General features: G+C 35.2%; 1 protein-coding gene across 1 annotated transcript in view; it reads left to right on the top strand.

Annotated features, from left to right (window-relative positions):
- Window positions 1-21,858, top strand: part of prkceb (protein kinase C, epsilon b) — a 153,060-nt gene that overhangs the window by 74,555 nt on the left and 56,647 nt on the right. Inside the window, exons 4-10 of the mRNA XM_021472628.3 lie at window positions 4,244-4,278; window positions 6,703-6,791; window positions 9,224-9,353; window positions 10,183-10,325; window positions 11,148-11,241; window positions 13,544-13,743; window positions 15,389-15,562. Of these exons, the coding sequence (XP_021328303.2) occupies window positions 4,244-4,278; window positions 6,703-6,791; window positions 9,224-9,353; window positions 10,183-10,325; window positions 11,148-11,241; window positions 13,544-13,743; window positions 15,389-15,562 (865 nt within the window). The remainder of the gene's footprint in view (window positions 1-4,243; window positions 4,279-6,702; window positions 6,792-9,223; window positions 9,354-10,182; window positions 10,326-11,147; window positions 11,242-13,543; window positions 13,744-15,388; window positions 15,563-21,858) is intronic.

The following is a 21,858-nucleotide window of genomic DNA, read 5'->3' as shown; positions in this document are numbered from 1 at the left end:
TCTTTAAATGAATAGGAATGAATAATGTCATTTTTCCTGTTTAGAATTTAATTGTCATTTATTAGGGATTTATAAAACATGAATAGTCCTCACTTTAGATTAGGTCACAAAACTAGATAAAGTTGAGTTAATAAAGCATTTATTAATATACATAGTAACCATTAATATATGCACTGTTAACCCTTACTGTAGATTATGCAGTAAATAACTGTAAAATAGCCAGTGTTTTGCTGTAATAAAAGGAAACAGTATTTTACTGTAAAAGGAGCAGGATTTGTATGAAATTTTGTAGTGCAAAGAATAAATTACAGTAATTTACTTTATGTATCCATTACAGATAGTTACTGTGATAATAAATGGTAAATTACTGCTCAACCATTATTACCTCATGTACTCTGATGCTTTATGTTGCTATATATATATATATATATATATATATATATATATATATATATATATATATATATATATATATATATATATTTTTTTTTTTTTTTTTTCAGTTTTGGTATATGTATGGTCAGTATTGAGGAGAAAGTGAGACAATGCATTAATGATAAGCTAAATTTCTCTGCAGACATCTTTGTGTTTTCTTTGTTTCCTTTTATGTTTTTAACATTGAGTATCAGGAGTCAACCAATGTCAATGTCACAGAGCTAATTAAAAGGTAAAGATATCAACGAGATGCATTTAAAGGCCAAAATATTCACACAGAGCAACCAAATTATCACAACCATTTTTATAACTTTGTTTACTTTTCTATAATTAATCTAATTTGCCTAGTTTAGCCTATATTTAAGCTTTTAAATTGCACTTTAAGCTGAATATTAGTATTTTGCTAAATAACTTGTAAAAATGTGTTATTTAACAGCACGTACATACATTTTTGCAGAGACTCAATTAATTTGTCTGGAAAACTTCAAATGAAGTAGGTAAAAGTGGCATTAACAGTATAGTATAAAGGCTTTCCTAAAGAAATGTATTAATCAGGTTATTTTATTTATTTATTTATTTTTATTACTACAGGTTTGGAACAACCAACATTTATTTATTTTTTGCTTTGGATGAAGTTTTTATATTTTTATTGTTTTTATTCAATGATATGTGCATGATTGTGATAAATGTAGGCAGTTCCTTTGAAAATATGCTATGTACCAGGGATGTCAAACTCCTGAAGGGCCGCAGCCCAGCAGAATTTAGTTCCAGCCCTGCTTCAACACACTACCTTTAGATTTAGTTTGATCAGGTGTGTTTAATTAGTATAACTGCACTGTTACTCTGTAGATTGTGCAGTAAATAACTGTAAAAAACAATGATTTAGGCATCACCACACACTCCCACAGGCTGTCCGTCTTATTCTAAACACAAAGGTGTTAGAAAGAGTTTTCAGAAAATGCCGGCCCTTTAAGGGAGCCAGGTGTTTGATTTGTTTACTGCTGAGTGTGCTCTATGCTATGTCCATCAATTCAGATGTAGAGTCTGTTATGTTTTAGGCTTTAAATAAGAATCTACAATGAGTAAGTAAAATGTGTTCAAATGTTTTTGAGGGTTTCTAAAATAAGGCTGTGTTTTAAGTTATACTGTTGTTATCTTGAACTGTGTACTTAAAAAAAGCTACATTGTTAGCTAGTTAGCCTCTCCTCATATAACTTCTTACATTACTTTTGTTTAAGTACAGTATATGTATTTATTGGATATTGCATACTGCCATAATGTACAGATGCTAACAGTTGAATGTATCTTTCTGGCAACTAAGCCAAAATTAAATTCCATTATCTCAGTAAGGTAACATGTGCACATCATCACAGGGAATCACAAAAACATGATACACAAAGCCATCCACACACAAAAGCTCCACTGTCCGGTCCCAGGTTGTGAGTTTGTTGCAAAAGTATTTTTCAGAGCAGTGTTTCCACCTATGAATTTATATTTGAAACAATAAAAAAGTTTGTTGTCATGAGATAATTATAATAGTAAAAGATTTTATCCTTTGGTTTTTCATTGTTGCCAACTTTATTTTTGTTTTCTACAATTATTTTAAACTTTTTATTGAGATTTGACACAGTTTTTAATTATTTAAAACTTTAAAATTTAAAATATTTATTTTGTATTTTTTTGCTGTTCAGTTTTTTTTTTTTTGCATGGTCAGCATTGAGGAGAGAGTAACACATTTCACTGCAGCACTTTGTGTGTGTGTGTTTATTGGATATGTGATTGTGATCAATGTTGGCAGTTGCTTTAAAAGTATTTCTAATACCAGGGGTTCTTAATCCTGTTCCTGGAGATCTACCTTCCTGCAGATTTCAGTTGCTATCCATATCAAACACACCTAAACCAATTAATTAGGACCTGAACACCACTTGATAATTACAGGCAGGTGTGTTTGATATGGGTAGCAACTGAAATCTGCAGGAACATAGATCTCCAGGAACAGGATTGAGCACCCCTGCTATATACCATGGGGGTCAAACTCCAAGTTCCTGGAGAACTGCAGGGCAGCAGAGTTTAGTACCCACCCTGCTTCAACATTACCTGTAGAATTCTAACAAGCCTTAATTAGTTTGATCAGGTTTGTTTAATTAGAGTTACAGCTTAAAGTCCCAGTCACACTGCACTTTTCTCCCTATAGACTTCCATTCATACGCATGTGAGTACTGCAGACCTGGAATGATAGCTCACGAGACAAATTTCATAATTCGCAGCATTGGAAAGTTCAAGCTTGGAGAACGCTGAATGCGAAATCACATCATGTGATTGCTTGAGACCAATCAAAGATCAAAACATGACCTCTCTGGCTTGCTTTTTCAATCTCTAATTATTTTGTTTAATTCCCCTACTCGCTTTGTTTAATTCCACTTCGCAGTGCAGAATATAGCATGCTTAAACATTAGTGTGACCGCAGCCTTACTGTGCAGACCTGTAATATGTAAGACAATATTTATATCTGCTGATTTTTAAATTTTGTTAAACATTTTCTGTTATTTATTTGTTTGGTGCCAAAACAATAAAATTAATTTGTCTGAAAAAATGTTATGCCTTCTATTTTTAAATAACAGCTAAGAATACTGATTAATTTTAGTAACACTACAATAACTATATATGACATACTATTAATGTGTATGCAGTATAATGCTGTGATTTGTAACACTACAATACAGTAATTAACTCTACACAGTTTCCAGTTAGTTACCACTGCTGCTCTATTACAGTAATTAACTGGCAACACTGTTGCCAGCTACTCACTGTATTGGTTCAGTTACAGTAAATAACTGGCAACACTGTTGCCAGCCACTCACTGTAATGGTTCAGTTACAGTAATTAACTGGCAACACTGTTGCCAGTTACTTACTGTAACCGAACTTTTACAGTGAGTAGCTGGCAACAGTGTTGCCAGTATTCTACTGTAAAAAACCCTGGTAAGGTCTAACAGTGTGCCTACATAAGACATATACACGTTGATTTCAATAGTTTATTAATCATTTACTAACTCATTTTGAATGAATCTTCAACTACTCTTAAATACAAATGGTTTGTAAATAATGCGATACTTAATTTAGTAATGAAAAATAAATCATTAACTAAGTATGAAAGTACACTCATTAAGCACATTATATAGCTGCTTATAAGTCAAGAATAGAGAATTTGTAGCTGCAGTTATAAACTGCTTACTAACGTTTATTAATGTAGGGTTAATGCTTAACAGATAATGAATTCACTATTTGCTAATGCTTAATAAATGATTTATAGTGTGTAGTTATTATAAAGTGTTACAGACAAATCAGTATGATATAATAAGAAAATGTCAGTTTGCAACATCAAGCAGCATAACGAGCTGTTTTTAACATCTAAAAATGAATGAAAGTGAATGAGAGCTGAAGTCTTGAGCTACAAATGGCTGTGCCTGCTCTTACGCGAAGAATAAAGCGAATATAATAATTGTGTTATAAGTTAGTATAGGTATATACTATAAGTTAGTATCATAACTTGACAAAGTGACAGGAATCAATCAATTCAAAGTTGATGAAATAATGAAATTATCTAGAATGGAAATGGGAGGAAAGCAGCGGTTTCTTTTGTGTGTTCCATTTATTTTTGTTGTGCAGTGTTATGACTGGAAATTTAAAAAGTTACATAATCATTCATTCATTCATGTCCAATCCATGCTATATACAATAAATGTTGTGTATTTAGTGTCGCTGTATAGAAAAGAGCAATAACTTATCACCTTTCATTCATTTCACAGGGGTGTATTAGGAAAGCAAGGTTATCAGTGTCAAGGTAAGTGAACAACATAAAATGTGCCTATATTAGAGTTTCATGTTTTCAAACATTTCAAACATTTGCAAACTTTAAAATCTCAACCTAAACATTTCAGTTGGAATAATTAAACCTAAATTTTGCCATTATAGGGTAATGCTGTGATTTCATATTTTGGATTCTTTCTTTTGGTAGAAGTCTAGACATCCTTTTTAACCTTTAAATTAGTGCAAAAAAGTAATACGCTACTGTACTCGACTAACAAAAGTGTCACACGTAAATAATGTTCAGGTGAATCCAAGTGCGAGTGATCAAAATAATAATTTATTAACACAGTCAAAACAAAAGCAAGGAATGAGTGCGGTGCTAGAACTAGGAGAAACAGGGCAGGAATCAGGCAGGAAACATGGTCCAGTAAAAACTCCTCAGGTCGTTAGCACAGACAAGATAGCACCAAAAGCACACGTAACGAACTGACAATGAAACACTAAACACGTAGCACATATATAGGCACGATAATGAGTATCAGCTGGCGAACAATCAATCCAGCTGAGTGCCGTCATGACACGTGACCAAAACAAATACACGTGGGCCACAAAAACAAAACAAACCCACATGCTCAAACAGACACTCCGGAAGAGCGCACAAACCTGCAACCGTGACAAAAAGTATACAATTCTTACTTTTTTCATCATAAAATCAAATCAAATTTATTCATCTATTGATACAACTTGCTTTTGTATGGGCACATATCTGCAGTAGTGAAAAGTTAAACATACTATAGATTTTTAATAATTGCATGAATTCAAATGTCACTTACAGTTTTCATTTAACACAAATTTTTTTGCCAAAATCTAAGTTAGCATGCAGAATTATAAACACAATGAGGCTGTTAGAGTGACTTGTGATAGTAGATTTTACCATGATGACAACCTTCAAACTAACAAAACAATGAAATATCAATATACACTCACCGGCAACATTATTAGGTACACCTTAGTACCGAGTTGGACCTCCTTTTGCCTTCAGTACTCCCTTAATCCTTCGTGACATAGATTCAACAAGGTACTGGAAATATTACTCAGAGATTTTGGTCCATATTGACATGATAGCATCACACAGTTGCTGCAGATTTGTCAGCTGCACATCCATGATGCATGTCTCCCCTTTCAAAACATCTGTGGAGGCCATTTGAGTACAGTGTCTCTCATTGTCATGTTATAGAAACCAATCTGAGATGATTCACACTTTATGACATGGTGTGGTATCCTGCTGGAATTAGCCATCAGAAGATGAGTACACTGTGATCATAAAGGAATGGACTAGTCAGCAACAATTCTCGGGTAGGCTGTGGTGTTGACATGATGCGATGAATTGGTACTAAAGAGCCTAATGGGTACCAAGAAAATATCCCCCACATGATTACACCACCACCAGCAACCTAAAATATTGATACAAGACAGGATGGATCGATGCTCTCCTGTTGTTTTCGCCAAATTCTGACCCTACCATCTGAATGTCGCAGCAGAAATCAAGACTCATCAGACCAGGCAACGTTTTTCCAATCTTCCACTGTCCAATTTTGGTAAGCCTTTGCGATTTGTAGCCTCAGTTTCCTTTTCTTAGCTGACACGAGTGTCACTATCTTCTGGTCTTCTGCTGCCGTAGCCCATCCGCCTCAGGGTTCGACATGTTGTGCATTTAGATGCTCTTTTGCATACCTCGGTTGTGGTTATTTGAGTTGCCTTTCTATAAGCTCTAACCAGTCTGACCGTTCTCCTCTGACCTCTGGCATCAACAAGGCATTTGCGCCCACAGAACTGCCACTCATTGGATATTTTCTCTTTTACGACCATTCTCTGTAAATCCTAGAGATGGTTGTGCGTGAAAATCCCCGTAGATCAGCAGTTTCTGAAATACTCAGACCACCCCGTCTGGCACTAACAACCATCCCATGTTTAAAGTGACTTAACTCACCTTTCTTCGCCATTCTGATGCTCAGCTTGAACTGCAGCAGATCGTCTAGACCATGTCGACATGCCTAAATGCGTTGAGTTGCTGTCATGTGACTGGCTGATTTGAAATTTGCATTAACAAGGAGTTGGAGAGGTGTACCTAATAAAGTGGCCAGTGAGTGTAACTCATGAACTATAGTCCAAACATGCTTTTTTATTTTTTTATTTAAAGATTTCCATTTTGTGTTTCACAAAACTGAGTGACAACAAAATTATGAGTACATGAGGAGATTCTTTTTATTTTTAGAATACCTTTAAGCAGTGACTGGCTCACAATCCTAAATTAAGGAAACTACTGGCATGGACAGGAACCTGCTAAAAATATCATATCTGTACTGTTGGCCAAACATTCTTATCTGTGAGTCCACAGTAATACATCAGAAAAGTGAAGTAAATCTGACCTAATTTACCCCTTTTCTCTGACTTTCAGTGTGCACCTGTGTAGTTCATAAACGCTGCCATGAACTGATCATCACTAAATGTGCAGGTTTGAAGAAACAGGAGGACACCGCAGAGGAGGTGAGAGGAACCTGTAGAAAAAGCAGAGGATTTTCTCAATAGTATCTGAATGTAGCTTTGCTTATGCAAGCTAATGTCAGACTCAATGCACTCAAAAGAAGTTTGTGACGTCACTGTGAGGGGAAGGTATAGGTGTGCGCATTAAAAAGGTGATGCAACTGCACCAGGCCTGCATCCAGACCCCTCTCACATTTTCTCTTATTATCGCAGTCGATTCTAATTAACACAAAGTTCAGTTTGAACTCAGCGTTCCTTGTTTCATAATCGCAAAGTACTACTCAAACTGTACTCAAACGTTTATTACAATTTTAGGAAGCGTCTAAAGGGCAACATCTATACAAAAACTGTACCCTGGAGTGCAATGATATACAGTTAAAGTCAAAATTATTAGCCCTCCTGTGAAGTTTTCCCTTTTTCCTTTTTAAATATTTCCCAAATTATGTTTAACAGAAGGCGGCACAGTGGCTCTGTGGCTAGCACAGTTTTGTCACAGTAAGAAGGTTGCTGGTTTGAGTCCGGCTGGGCCTGTAGATGTTTCTTTGTGGAGTTTGCATGTTCTCCCTGTGTTGGCGTGGGTTTCCTCCGGGTACGCCGGCTTCCCCACGGTCCAAAGATATGCGGTACAGGTGAACTGAATAAACTAAATAGGCCGTAGTGTATGAGATGTGTGTGAATGAGTATGTATGAATGTTTCCAAGTAGGGGGTTGCTGCTGGAAGGGCTTCTGCTGCATAAAACATGCTGGAATAGTTGGCAGTTCATTCCACGGTGGTGACCTCTGAAATAGAAACTAAGCCAAAGGAAAATGAATGAATGTTTATCAGTGAATGGGTTTTTCACAGTATGTCCTATAAGAAAGTCTTTTGTTTTATTTTGGCTAGAATAAAAACATAACTCAATTTTTTATAAAAACATTTTAAGTTCAATATTATTTGTATATATATCAAAGTTGGCGTTTCTGTGTGGAGTTTGCATGTTCTCCCTGCGTTTGTGTGGGTTTCCTCCGTGTGCTCCGGTTTCCCCCACAGTCCAAAGACATGCGGTACAGGTGAATCGGGTAAACTAAATTGTCCGTAGTGTATGTGTGTGAATGAGTGTGTGTGGATGTTTACCAGTGATGGGTTGCAGCTGGAGGGGCATCCGCTGCGTAAAACGTATGCTGGATAAGTTGGCGGTTCATTCCGCTGTGGCGACTTCAGATTGATGAAGGGACTAAACCCAAAAGAAAATGAATGAATGAATTTATATTATTACATTCATTCATTTAGTAACTCCATCGTGCAACTCCACTCACTGACTTCTTCATCTGTTTTGACATTAAAGTTAGCCTACTCGTCACCTCCTGTGGTTGCAAATAACAGTACAATGGCGAGCGTGTCAAGTCTGCAACTCACCGCTGTACGTTAAAAACTTCGATAGTTGGGTTTAGGGTTGGAGTAGGTGTAGACATTAAAAGCTATGATGGATTGGGAAAGGTGTAGACGTTAATAACTATGATGGTTGGGTTTAGGGTTGTGGTCGGTATAAACGTTAATATCGCCACTGCCTCGCATGGTTCAGGATTGGTAGAGCTACGCATCGATGAATTGGCTCTTCAGTGTTTGAACTCTCAGTAATGATTAAATCACACTGAACTGAGCTAAACTGAACTGAACTGAACTTAAACACTAAAACCTGAACCACACTGTTCCAGTTACTATGACCATTTATGTGAAGCTGCTTTGACACAATCTACATTGTAAAAGCGCTATACAAATAAAGCTGAATTGAATTGAATTGAATTAATAATGGGTGGGTGAGTGGATTTAGATGTGTGGAGTAGGTGTAGGTGTTAATAACTGATGTACAGTGCCATCTTGCAGACAACATAGTTTTGACATGTGGGTCTCCAACTTCAAGTTACACCTCTAACGTACTACAAGTTACACCCCTAAGGTCTTTTCATGTTACGTTCATTTCGTGTAGTCCACAGACTGACCCAACTCCAGAACCGTCAAGATTTTTACACTCTTGACGTCTGTGAAGAAAAAAAAATCACACCTGAGAAATTGATGTGACTTCATTCTCCATATGAGAAGCGTCTTTAAGCTGCTATCACCAAAAACGTATTTTAAATAAAATATAATTTTTTTATTATAATATTTTATTATTGTATATTATTCGATGACAATTTTTTTTTGATTTTGTAAAAATGTTTGTATTGTTTGGGTTTTTACCAAAATCTGATTCAATTCCATGTCAACAGCTCCTTTAGAATATTTTTTCCCAATACTTTCCCCCCCTCTGTATGTCTGTTTATTTTTTGTTGGTTTTTGTGTGTCGTTAAGTAACACTATAAAAAAAATCACAGCAGTTTTACCATGTTTTTTTTTTTTTTTAATCTTGTATGAGCAATGCATGAGCATCTTACTGATCCTTTATTGCCCCCTGCAGGTAGGATCCCAGCGTTTCAGCGTCAATATGCCTCATAAATTCCGTATTCATAACTACAAAGTCCTCACATTCTGTGACCACTGCGGTTCATTACTGTGGGGCCTGCTGCGGCAAGGGCTTCAGTGTAAAGGTGAGAGCAGCATTCTGGGAAATGTAGTTATATGGCTACCCCATTCACAGAAAAAGCTGGAAATATCCAGGATTTTCTAAAGCTTGGGACACATTCAGGGTCCCTGATCAAAGTCGAAAGATGAGTTGTTCATTGTTAATTCATGTTAGCTTATGCATTTACTAAAGTTAACTACTGTAATAGAACCTTATTGTAAAGTGGTACCAAGGTCATAACGACTGCTTGTGTAACTGTCCTGAGTCAAGCGCACCAACATGCAGAAAGTCACTCATAAGAACACACTATTATTACTGATCACTGACCTATTTTAAGACTGAAATCATCACTTATCCTGTCACTGAATGTGTGTACATTTTACAATTTTGCAGACACTCATTTTATTTTAAGTGTTGCGTAATCAAAATATACATACCTAGAAACAAGCTCTAATATTTGAAAGAGAAAGTTTGACAGCTTGGTAGTAGTAAAGTGCCTATCATTCAATTTATTAATTTTGAACAATTCAAAATAATGATGATTCATTTTAAAACCTGCTTAATTATGAAAACTACTGCTCAACAGCCAAGTTTCTAGTATTATTTTAGATATTATTATAGTATTGTTAATATTTTTATTTTCATTTACATTTTTAATCATGTTCAACCTCAATTGTTTGTTTTTATTTATTTGTATTTGTATTGCTATTATTAAATCCACATTTTTATTATTTCATTTTATTTTAGTTTAATTTTTAAAGGAATAGATGTAATGGATCAACAATATATACTCACACTAACATGTAATACAATACATCCTAGGTTTTCATGCCATCTCCTTTTTCTGTCCTCAGTTTGTAAGATGAATGTGCACAAGCGTTGTGAAATTAATGTAGCTCCTAACTGTGGAGTGGACGCCAGGGGCATCGCTAAGGTGCTGTCTGACCTTGGAGTCACTCCAGATAAACTCTCCGGCAGCGTCCAGAGAAGAAAAAAGGTGAGAGGAAGAATCATCAGGAATTAGTGTTTAAGATGGTGTGTTGGGCTATAAGGTCAAAAGCCTTGAACTCATGAAGCTTTAGAATATACGAAATACAGTACTGATTACTTATTTATATCATCATAATCTTCACAAATTGGGTAGAAAATAGGAAATACATCTTCGATGACTAGGGCCAGAGAGGATCTGTGGATGTTTTTTTTTTTTTGCTAATTCTTCATTTTGATTGCATAGGAGCAGAAAAATAAAATACATTTTTTACTTTTATTTAAGGTTTACAATGCAAATCCAGTTAGAAACAACTGTTTGGTAAACAAAGTTAAAAGTCTCTACTAAAGGACAAAACTAGCACTTTACATATTATATTGCACATAAAATTTTAAACATTTGCAAATATTTAAACATTTGCATATTAATGCATATTTTTTTCTGAACTTATAAATGTTACACAAAGGAATAAAAAGACAGTAACACTTTATTTTTATGGTCCTTTTTAATATTAGTAGACTGTCTGCTTAAATTCTGTTGACACGGCTCCTTCAACAGACATTTAACTGACTATAAGAAACTTAAGAAGAGCAAGTCAACTTACACTAACTAATTCTTAACCCCAATCTAACAGTCTACTTATAACCTAATGAGAATTAGTTGGCATGTACAGTAGATACAATGTAGCTTAAATGCAACAAACAGACCATCAGGATAAAGTGTGACCAAAAAGACTAATAATAAATAATGAAATGAATAGTGGCCTGAAAAAAGAATATAATTCGGCCTCCTGAAGTGTAATGTTGTTGTTTTTTCCTGTTTTCTACAAAGATCTCTCAGGGTCCAGATCCACATCCCTTACCCATATCTCCACTGTTAGAAGAGGACCGATGCAAATCTGCACCCACATCACCATGTGATCAGGGTAAACAAACACTTTAACAGCTTTGCGTCTTTGGCTAAATTAGTTTTTTTTTTTAAGTGCCAAATATGATAATGATTCAATAAGATACACTGTTTTCTGCAGAGTCCCCACACTTCTTGTACTAGTCTAGTACTTAAAAGTATTTATCAAAGATTTATTAAACATATTTATTTAGGATTTATGGATTCAAGTCCTGGAAAGTACTTAAAAACAAAGAGAGGTCCTTCAAAGTGCTTGAATTAAATTTGAAATAAAATTTGTTTATGGTTTGATTTCAAGAAGGGTCCTCAATTGTCAAAAACAGAACAAAAAAACTGAGAAATTCTTAAAATAAAAATGTTAAATTTAAATCTTGTACTACAACACAGACAAATAATGCACATTTGATCAATATTTCAGAAACTGCATTTGTATATCACCAGTATTGTCAAAATAACCCGCGATCTAATCCTGGCAGATCGCTGGTAAACACATAGAGTGCATAGAACTACAAATCCACCATTATATGGACTACAAGATCCAGTCATGCACTGCACACACACACACACACACACACACACACACACACACACCGGTTCCTAATCATGGCTGATTGCTGTTCAGAATTTCTTCTTCACTATAACAAACCTCTGCAACTAGTGTGTGTGTCAGCGCTGCTTTTAAAGTCTGTGTCATCAGTTCTGAACAACAGCAATCAGCCAGGATTAGGAACCGGTGTGTGTGTGTGTGTGTGTGTGTGTGTGTGTGTGTGTGTGTGTGTGTGTGTGTGTGTGTATGCATATAATAGTCCAAATAATGGCGGATTTGTAGTTCCAGGCGATCTGTGTGTTTACCAGCAATCTGCCAGGATTAGATCGCTAGTCATTGTGTAATTGATTTCAACAATTTATTTGAACTCAAATAAAGTTTAAATAAATTGTATTTAAACTTTATAAAGTTCACCTTTTGGGACTTTAAAACTTCATTTGGCCTGGGTTTCTAAATCTTCTAAAATGTCCAAGATTTGGCTTTTGCTTTCGCTTTCCAAAACTGTTGTTAATCATATAGGTTTTTGCATAAGAGCAAAAGAAACATAAATAATTCATTCTTTAAACGACTCAGAAAAAAACTTTACTATATACTCTGAGAGGATGAAATGACTGGTCTAAACTGTACACCATCAGCATTTAAATGATCTACACATTTTAATTTCGTAATTATTATAATTCTTTGAGATATTGTCTGTTTTTATTCATTTTTCTGTCATTTATTTCTCATTTGCTCTATAGTTTATATACAGTTAAAATCAGAATTATTAAACCCCCTTTGAATTTTTTTCCAAAACGATGTCTGATAATATTTTATCAAGTCTTATTTGTTTTATTTAGGCTATAATAAAAGCAGTTTTTAATTTAAAAAAAAAAAACATTTTAAGGTCAAAATTATTAGCGCCTTTAAGCTATAATTTTTTTCGTTTGTCTACGAAACAAATCATCGTTATACAACTACATGCCTAATTACCTTAATCTGCCTAATTAACCTAGTTAAGCCTTTAAATAAGCTGTATAGAAGTGTCTTGAAAAATATCTAGTCAAATATTATTTACTGTCATCATGGCGAAGATAAAATGAATCAGTTATTAGAAATGAGTTATTAAAACTATTGAGTTTAGAAATGTGTTGAAAAAAAATTCTCTGTAAAAAGAAATTTTGGGAAAAAATAAACAGGGGGCTAATAATTCTGACTTTAACAGTACATATCTAAAAGGCATTGGCATTCAAGTTTGCTTTGAGTCTGAAAGAGAGAGAAGCAGATTTGACCTGTCAGTGAGTGCACATGGCTCTTGAATAGCATAAAAGAGAAATAGTGAATTTCAAGTCTTTTATTTCAATTCTTTTTTTTACTTTAACCCATTGAAAAGAAAGAGGGTAAAACAGTGTCATAATAAATATAATGTTAAAAATTAAATGATGTTTTGTTTGTCGCATGTAGTTAACTATTTATGTAATGTGGGTAAATGGTGTTTTAATCTGGCTACCATCCCAAGTATATTTCAAGCCTGTGGGAAGCACTGGACTCCAGTACTCCAGAAACGGTGTTATATGCTTATTTTATTATTTCATAAAATACTCCAAGAGCAGCAACTCTTATTATTTGACTATGTCTATGTAAATCAATATTAGTTTAGGGCTGTAAATTTAACAGCTCTGTTTGAGGCAGCATGTAATTTTGACCTATTCTTAAAGGGTTAGATGGCTCAAAAATCCCGTAAGGCTTACGGTAAGCGTGTGTTGTGATTTAGCTCTTTGTTTGTGATCTGCAGATATAAAGGATCTGGAGAACATCAGGAAGGCACTTTCGTTTGATCACCGCAGTGAAGAGATGAAGCAGGCCTCAGAGGGGGTCTCAGAGGAGACGGGGGAGGCCAGGGAGAACGGAGAGGTGAAGACGGTTCAAGCCAAAAGGATGATGCTGGAAGACTTCTCCTTTATCAAAGTGCTTGGAAAAGGCAGCTTTGGCAAGGTGGAGATTTTTTCTGAGTACACTGGAAAAAAATTATGTCTGCAAAATTGTTGCAAACTATTTATTTACTATTTATTGTTGAACTCAAACAAATTAGATTTAGTCATTTGATTGCTTAAATTCAGCCCAAATAAATAGTTTACAACCACTTAAATGTTTTTTGTAAATTCAAGGAATTATCTTTGAATCTTTTTATTTAGTGCATAACACTGTCCTAACTACATGTGACGCTACAAGATTTATCTGTACGCACCAAACGCGACACGACAAAACGGAAACATTTCAATAATATAGCCATTCAGTAGCACAGATTAGTGCAAAACACCCCCAACCAACAATTAATACATATTAAACCTCTTTAACATTATTAAAGGGTCATGACACCCCCTACCTTCGGTTCAAGTCTACCTCAAAATTTTTTTTAAATATGCATCATAGTGGGTGTGGAGCTCCGCGATCAGAGGCAGGAGTGGGCGTGGCCAGCAGAGCAGGAGAGAAGGAGGGGAGTGAACAACTGTTGTCAGTTAGCTCACAAAATGAAACCCAAACCATGAGGAGACGCATGACTTTATAGTTGACAAAGTTAAAATGCAAAGAAATAAACAGTAATTTAATGCCCTGCATTTGTTATTCGTAATTTAATATACAGACAACCACAATTTATATCATTATAAAGAAAATTGTGTTTATAAAAACACTAAATGAGGACTCTTCCCTCAATCCCCGGGTCTGAATGCAGACTCAGTGCTGCAGGTCTCTTGCCCTGTCTATTTCAACCATTAGCCCTGCTGGTAATCTGGAGGATTTAGGTGAACACAGCAGCACAGCGATGTTTTTAAATGTGAACAAACTCCGGATAAAAGACAAGTCTGCCATTCTCCAATTCTCCTACTGCTCTCCCGACAAAAATGCTTGCTGCACACAAACAGCTTTGCTGTATTGGCTCTGACAGCATCACGAGGGAAACCATGCAACAAACCCCATGGAACATGGAAACAAACACATATGACCCTTCATGAACAGCTAAATACTGTGCACCGTGGGTCCGTGTCTCACAGCTAGCTTGGCACTGGCAGGTCTGCCTTGCCTTCGGAAAGCACATGCTCTCATGAATAATTAAGAAGCAGGCTCTTCTCATAGGATAAGAAAACTCCGCTATGAATAATAATGAGAAACCGACGCGTCATCTTTGTACTTGCAATTTTGCGCAATGTTTCTGATGTTGATCCTGTCCCAAAAATAATTTTAAACGCGGAAGCTGAAATTAGCTGACAAAAGCTTAGAATGATCCAATTTTCCCCACAATTAAAGCTGAAAGGTGCTAATGTTGTCTCAACTGATGCTCAACACACACAAATCTGTTTATATCTAAAAAAAAAAAAAGTACTCAAGAAAGAAAGAAAGAAAGAAAGAAAGAAAGAAAGAAAGAAAGAAAGAAAGAAAGAAAGAAAGAAAGTTTCAAAATGACAATGTTTTTGAAGAAATATTTTTAGACCTTTTTGGAAGAACTAGTGCAAGACACTTATTGGCTTAATATCAGTGAAAATAAAATCCAGTTAAAATGAAAAGTATCTAATTACGGTTAATGTTTGAGAGACAGATATACATTTTGATAAATCGAATCTTATTGTTGTCTTGAATACAGGTGATGCTGGCTGAGTTAAGAGGCACTGATGAGGTTTTTGCTGTGAAAGTGTTGAAGAAAGACGTTATCCTGCAGGACGATGATGTAGACTGCACAATGACTGAAAAACGCATTCTAGCCCTGGCCAGGAAACATCCCTATCTTACACAACTCTACTGCTGCTTTCAGACTAAGGTAAGAGCCAGGACTATTTGTCCTCTACGATCAGTTTAGTCTGATTGCAAACTAAATTAAAAAAAAGTATGGTTGTAATGAGTTACAAAGTGACTACACTGTAATCATCTACTGAACAAAAGTAAAGTAAGGGTTTACTGTTTAGGTGCTTTTATTAATGTACTTGCCTTCAATACTGTAAATAAAAAATAGGTATGTATAAATCAATTCAGTGAAGCAGAGAAACTGTATTATTCATTATGCATAAATATTAAGCAGAATCATTATGTTTTTAACAAAAGATACAATAGTTGTCAAATAAATGCCAAATAGTTAGTTTGGTATTTTATTGTAGAGTAATAATATTTGTTAAATAAATAATGTTATTTCTGTTTTAAACATGTTGAGATTTAATTTTTTGTAAATTTGAAAGTTGATGCATGACTCAAATTTAAAGAATTACAATTTTAAGATTATGCATTGAGATTTGTAAGGATTGTAAATTGTGAGTTAAGTAATTAAATTCCTCACTGAGTAATTAAATACATTTTTTTTCAACATTCAACATAGAAAGTTTATTAAGTTAAGTTTAGTTAAGTTAAAGAAGTTAAATTAAAATATATAATGATGTAATTGCTTTTTAAAAGTAACTTAGCCAACACCACTTTTTCAGTCTGTCACCAAACAATACAATATTCCTATTTACTAATGATCTCTCACAGAATGCCACTAGATGGAGCTGTAATATTATGTGTCATCAGGTTTCCTTCAGAAAGGAATCAGTTGCCGGTATCTGAGATGATCATTTGTGCCATTTTGAAAATCTCCCAGCAGTATAGCTTTAATCTGAAAAGGGCAAGATTGGGACTTAAGAAATAACCTCTAAATTGGGAAAAAAAAAAAGAGAACCATGAATACTAGAAAAGATTCTGTCTTTAAAATTGGATATTCATGTTTCCAGCTGGAAAAAAAAAAAATTTCATTACTATGAATACCAGCTAATAAAATAATAATAATTGGTTAAATACAAAAAATAAACAAACAAAAAAATCTGCCATAATAGTAAGCCTTGAAATTAAAATAAAATTTGAATAAATAAAACATTTATTGGCGCATTTCCTTTTTTCTTATTTGTTTTCCAAACTATAAAAGATACTAACTTACACAAATGTTTTTATGTTCTTAAAGCCTTTATATTAATAAAGCCTTATATAAAACAGCAGTTCAACAATTGTATTATTATAATAATAATAATTATTATTATTATATACCCTAGATGTTCTATTTGTTTTTTTTTACAATCGTTTTCCAGTATGTAGTCATAATGGTAAACGATTAGCTCAGGAAAGTCATTAAGTATCCACAGATGTTTTTTTTATCACTAAAGTAATTAACATAGTATTTTTGTAAATGTTATATTAGCACTATATTAGCTTGTACATGTCTTATATTTTACATGTGTCTTTAGTGCTGTCTTATTTTTCCTGCATACATTCAATGTATTTATTAATTGAACTTTTATAAAAAGTTATTGTGTCAATTATTACATTACAGATACATTTTAACTAGTGCTGGAAAAAAATAATTGCGTTAATTTGAACATAATATATGTGTGTGCTATTTGTATTTAGAATGTTTCTATTGAGTATAGCTCTCATGTGAAATTGCAATTCTTTCAAAAGTAATCCCAAGCTTTTTTTTTTCATAATATTTTTGTACACATTTAAACACAACATTTTACAAACATTTTTTACAACAATAACCTTGTTTGATTTACAAATTACACAAAATATGAGGATATATATATATGTATATATATATATATATATATATATATATATATATATATATATATATATATATATATATATATATATATAAAGAACAAACAAACAAAAATCAAATAAATGAAAAAATAAATAAATAAAAATAAAAGTAAAATTGCTTCTCTTTTTGTCCTTAATGGTAATCTATTCAAACATAACAATTATAATCAGATGAGTACTAGGTACAGCAAATATATATTGAAGAATGTATTAATACAGAACTATAAGCCTGGAACTGCATTATCCATCAAAAATGATTCATCAGCTGCTTCCTCTGTTAATTCCACTTCTTTGATAAAACAAATGAAAGGACTCCACATGTTTTCAAATCCACGTTGTTTAGCTTTTAGTATATAAGATATTTTTAATGGCAGACTTGACAACATTTGTCGTATTGAGTTGCGTTTGGTCTTTGCGTCTTTGTCCATAGCAAAGCTACACATCTTTTGGCATAAAGCAAGCTGAGGTCTATAAATACTTGTTAGCTTCTACTATAGTTTGCATCCTCTGGGTATAAACCTAGCAAAAAAAAAAAGCTTTGGGTCGAGGAGGATTTGTTTTGAAATAATTTTTTCACTTATGACTCTCACCTCTTCCCAAAATAATTACATTTTTGTGCACTTCCAAATACAGTGAAACAAGGTTCCTCTAGCTTCCAAACATTTTGTACATATATTTGCTATGTTTTTTTTATTATTATTGGTATGTACCAATTTTTTACATAATATTTTTATTACCTTATTTCTAATAACTAATTTTGTTTGCATTGCCATGATGAAAATCAGGTTGATGTCACAACTCAATGTCAGGCTGACATCAATGTCCAACGTCCAACGTAAAATCAACCAAATATCAATAATGATGTTATAGCTTGATGTTGTTTGGACGTTATCAATATGACGTCTATCAGATGTTTGATATTGGTTGCCATACCTGACGAATAAATATCAGTATTTGACATCAGTATGATGTTGGTTTAAGATGTTGGCTCAGTGTTGGATTTTGGTCACTTTCCAAAACAACCTAAAATCAACAAAATATCACCATCATTTGATGTCGTTATTGGACATCAAAATAACATTGTCCTTAGGCGCTGGCTAGACATTGAATTTTAATCATCTGCACAACCTAAATCTAACCTAATATTAACATCTCAAGACATTGTGTGCCTGCTGGGCAGTAATTAAATGCACTAAAGAATGTTAGGTATACACTAGGGATGCCACGGTTCTCAATATAATATTGAACCGTGCGGTACGACCTCCACGTTTCAATATGGACTTGTGAATTACGGTTTTCTCGGTTTTGCGTTTAAATAATTTACAATTTTATATCTCCCCGAATTGACTGTGTGTGCCTCTAAATCAGGGGTCACCAATCTCGGTCCTGGAGGGCGGTGTCCCTGCAGGGTTTAGCTCCAACTTGCCTCAACACACCTGCCTGGATGTTTCAAGTATACCTAGTAAGACCTTGATTAGCTTGTTCAGGTGTGTTTGATTAGGGTTGGAGCGAAAATCTGCAGGACACCGGCCCTCCAGGAACAAGTTTGGTGACCACTGCTCTAAATCTATGAGCTGAGATGAGGAAACTCCTCTAAAGTTAGGGGGCGCTTGACCATCATTCCCAACTTTAACATTGCGAGCGGCGGTGAAGTGAGGCAACAGTACGAGAAAGCGCCGGCATCTTTCAAATCTGCTGTGTGAGGACATTTCGGTTTTGCCGGTAAGTATAATAACAATAAAAGAAAAAACGGTGAACAAAAAATAACTGTGTGCAAGCATTGTTTCACACATATAACCATGACTGCACATCTGCAGCGCCATCACCCAACAATATCACTGTCTGAAGGCAGAATAGCAGAGAAGGTAATAAAGTAGTCCAAATAGCAACAATCCCTTGCTGAATCTTTCAAGCAAACATCCCCAACTGGTTCTGAGAGACACATAAAAATAACAAAGGCAGTGCGGGTGTTTATTGCTTAATATTTGCAGCCGTTTTTCGGTGATTGGACATGGGCTTTTGTCATTTTATAAAAGCACTCGATCCGCATCACACACTACAGTCTCGCATTTTTCAGCACCGAGATAATTAAGATGGTTTATTTATGTTTACTGAAGTACAAATATGTTTATTTGAAATGGCCAAATTATCTTTATTAACTTCACATGTGTGTTTTTTTCAAAGTGCAGGATTTTATGTGTTCCCCAGTTTGTACATGGGCTACCAGCAGCTCTGAGATTTCAGTGTAAACATTTTTTTATACAATACACTAGGAACTAGTGTACTTTTCTTGGCTTTTAAGTAAGTTCTGCAATAAATCGTTTTTATCTCCTTAACCTCTTACTGTTCCTATTGCCTATAGAATAAAAAAAGCGTGTCCATGCATGAGAACCGAACCGAAAACCGTGTTAAAAAACAGAGGTATTATCGAACCGTGGGCTAACTGTATTGTTGCATTTCTAGTTTACACATATCCACAATTACACATACACATAAGCTGCGTCCCAAATGGCACACTATACACTCATGCACTATGTACTTATGCACTTACACACTCAGCTGGATAGTATATGTATGTATTGTCATCCCAAATGGAACACTAATGCTTTTTTACTATGCGGAAATTCAAACCGTTTCCATGATGACGTTTGACGGTTGCCAAATCAGTGAAATAAACGACCGAATTATCATATAATACCTGCCGTGAGTATTCAATTCAATTCAATTCAATTCAGCTTTATTTGTATAGCGCTTTAACAATGTAGATTGTGTCAAAGCAGCTTCACATAAATGGTCATAGTAACTGGAACAGTGTAGTTCAGTTTTTAGTGTTTAAGTTTAGTTCAGCTCAGTTCAGTGTGATTTAAAATCATTACTGAGAGTTCAAACACTGAAGAGCAAATTCATCGATGCGTAGCTCTACCAATCCTGAACCATGCGAGCCAGTGGCGACAGCGGAGAGGGAAAAAAAAACTTCATCATCTATCATCTGATAGGAGTGAAGAAAAAAAACCTTGAGAGAACCAGACTTAGTTGGGCATGACCATTTTAATTTCTCCGCTGGCCAAAAGTCTTGTGCAGAGCTTCAGTCACCGCGGTGGAGGCTGGAAGCTGGCCTCAGCGAAGACTCGTCTGTCCCTGGAGCGTCGCTGGAATCAGACTCATGTTCTCCACTCCCCACGACCATCAGCGCAGCAGCAGCTCAGGATATGGCCTGGTCCCGGATATGGAAACCTTGGGATCATCTCGTCGCTGGTCTTGGATCCAATCAGTGACTCCGCATAATAATAGTATAACCGCATTCACCATCGGGAGGCGCTATAATCACAATCATTGGAGAATTTTGCTTTCAACATCCAAAATAAATAAAGTTATCCATCATGTGCGCCTGATAGCTCCTCCCCTTCCGCTACGTGAGCAAAGCAGCGGTCGTTGAGTGCGTGAAGTGTCCATCATTACACACTTCATTTTAGCGGCTGAATGAGTGCATCATCCAGGTAATTAAAGTGCTCTTATTATTTTTAGAGTTTTCAGTGTGAACACACTACTTACACTATTTATACTACAAAATGGCGTAGAATAGTGCATAAGTATGCGATTTGGGATGCAGCTATACTTTGAGTAATATTTACAACAGGTACTTTTACTCAAATATGATTTTTCTGTACTTTTTCACCCCTGGTGGTTTACAAGTACTCTCAATGGGCATAATGTATTTTACATATTATATGGCCTACCCTATCCCTAAACCCAACCTTCACAGGAACCCTGTGTTGAATTTTGAATGTAATTAACGCCATTAAGTATGTTTTTTTTAAGCATTTTGAATTACAAGGACATAAGACAAACACACACACACTAGGGTGAGGAACAGGTTGTCTGTACGCCTACACGAGTGTTCTCTGACACAGAAGGGCAAGCACCTGTTTGAAGGGAACATTTCTTTTATGGTCTATAATAAGCTCGCATCAGATAAAGCGTCCACATTAGGTCACCATTCTAATTCTTGTTCGGTCTGCTGGTGTGATAATTGTTTTAGACGGAGCCACAGCCAGCCCCGTAACCTCCCATGAACATCGTGTTTATTTTCCTCCGCTTAAACCTGGAGTCAGCCATCATGACTGCATCCTCCACTCCTCTAATTTATTTACTTCTGCAGTTTCCCCAAACAAGCAAAGAGAACATTGTGTCCTTACTGCAAACACGAGTGGGAGGAGGTGGGGAGGAGGAGGGGAATGAGTGCGGGGAGAAGGAAAAGGGTGTAGAGTGAAATGAGCGTAGGATGAAAGAAGGTAGAAAGGGTGGGGGAGAAGACCACCTCTTGAAGCTCTTGAACGCCATTATAGTGATGAGCTGAATGAGACCTTATGTGTAGATGGTTGCTGCTATTTAATCCCTTTTACTGGAGAGTTTATAAAGGACAAATACATCCATCACAGGAAATTAGAAGGGAATTAGATTTGGAAATGCTGCCTTTGTCTTTTAGGAAAG

This window comes from Danio rerio, chromosome 13, assembly GCF_049306965.1.
Source record: "Danio rerio strain Tuebingen ecotype United States chromosome 13, GRCz12tu, whole genome shotgun sequence".
NCBI classification, from domain to species: domain Eukaryota; kingdom Metazoa; phylum Chordata; class Actinopteri; order Cypriniformes; family Danionidae; genus Danio; species Danio rerio.
The sequence above is the reverse complement of the archived record's forward strand: the minus strand, read 5'-3'. Positions and strand labels throughout refer to the sequence as shown.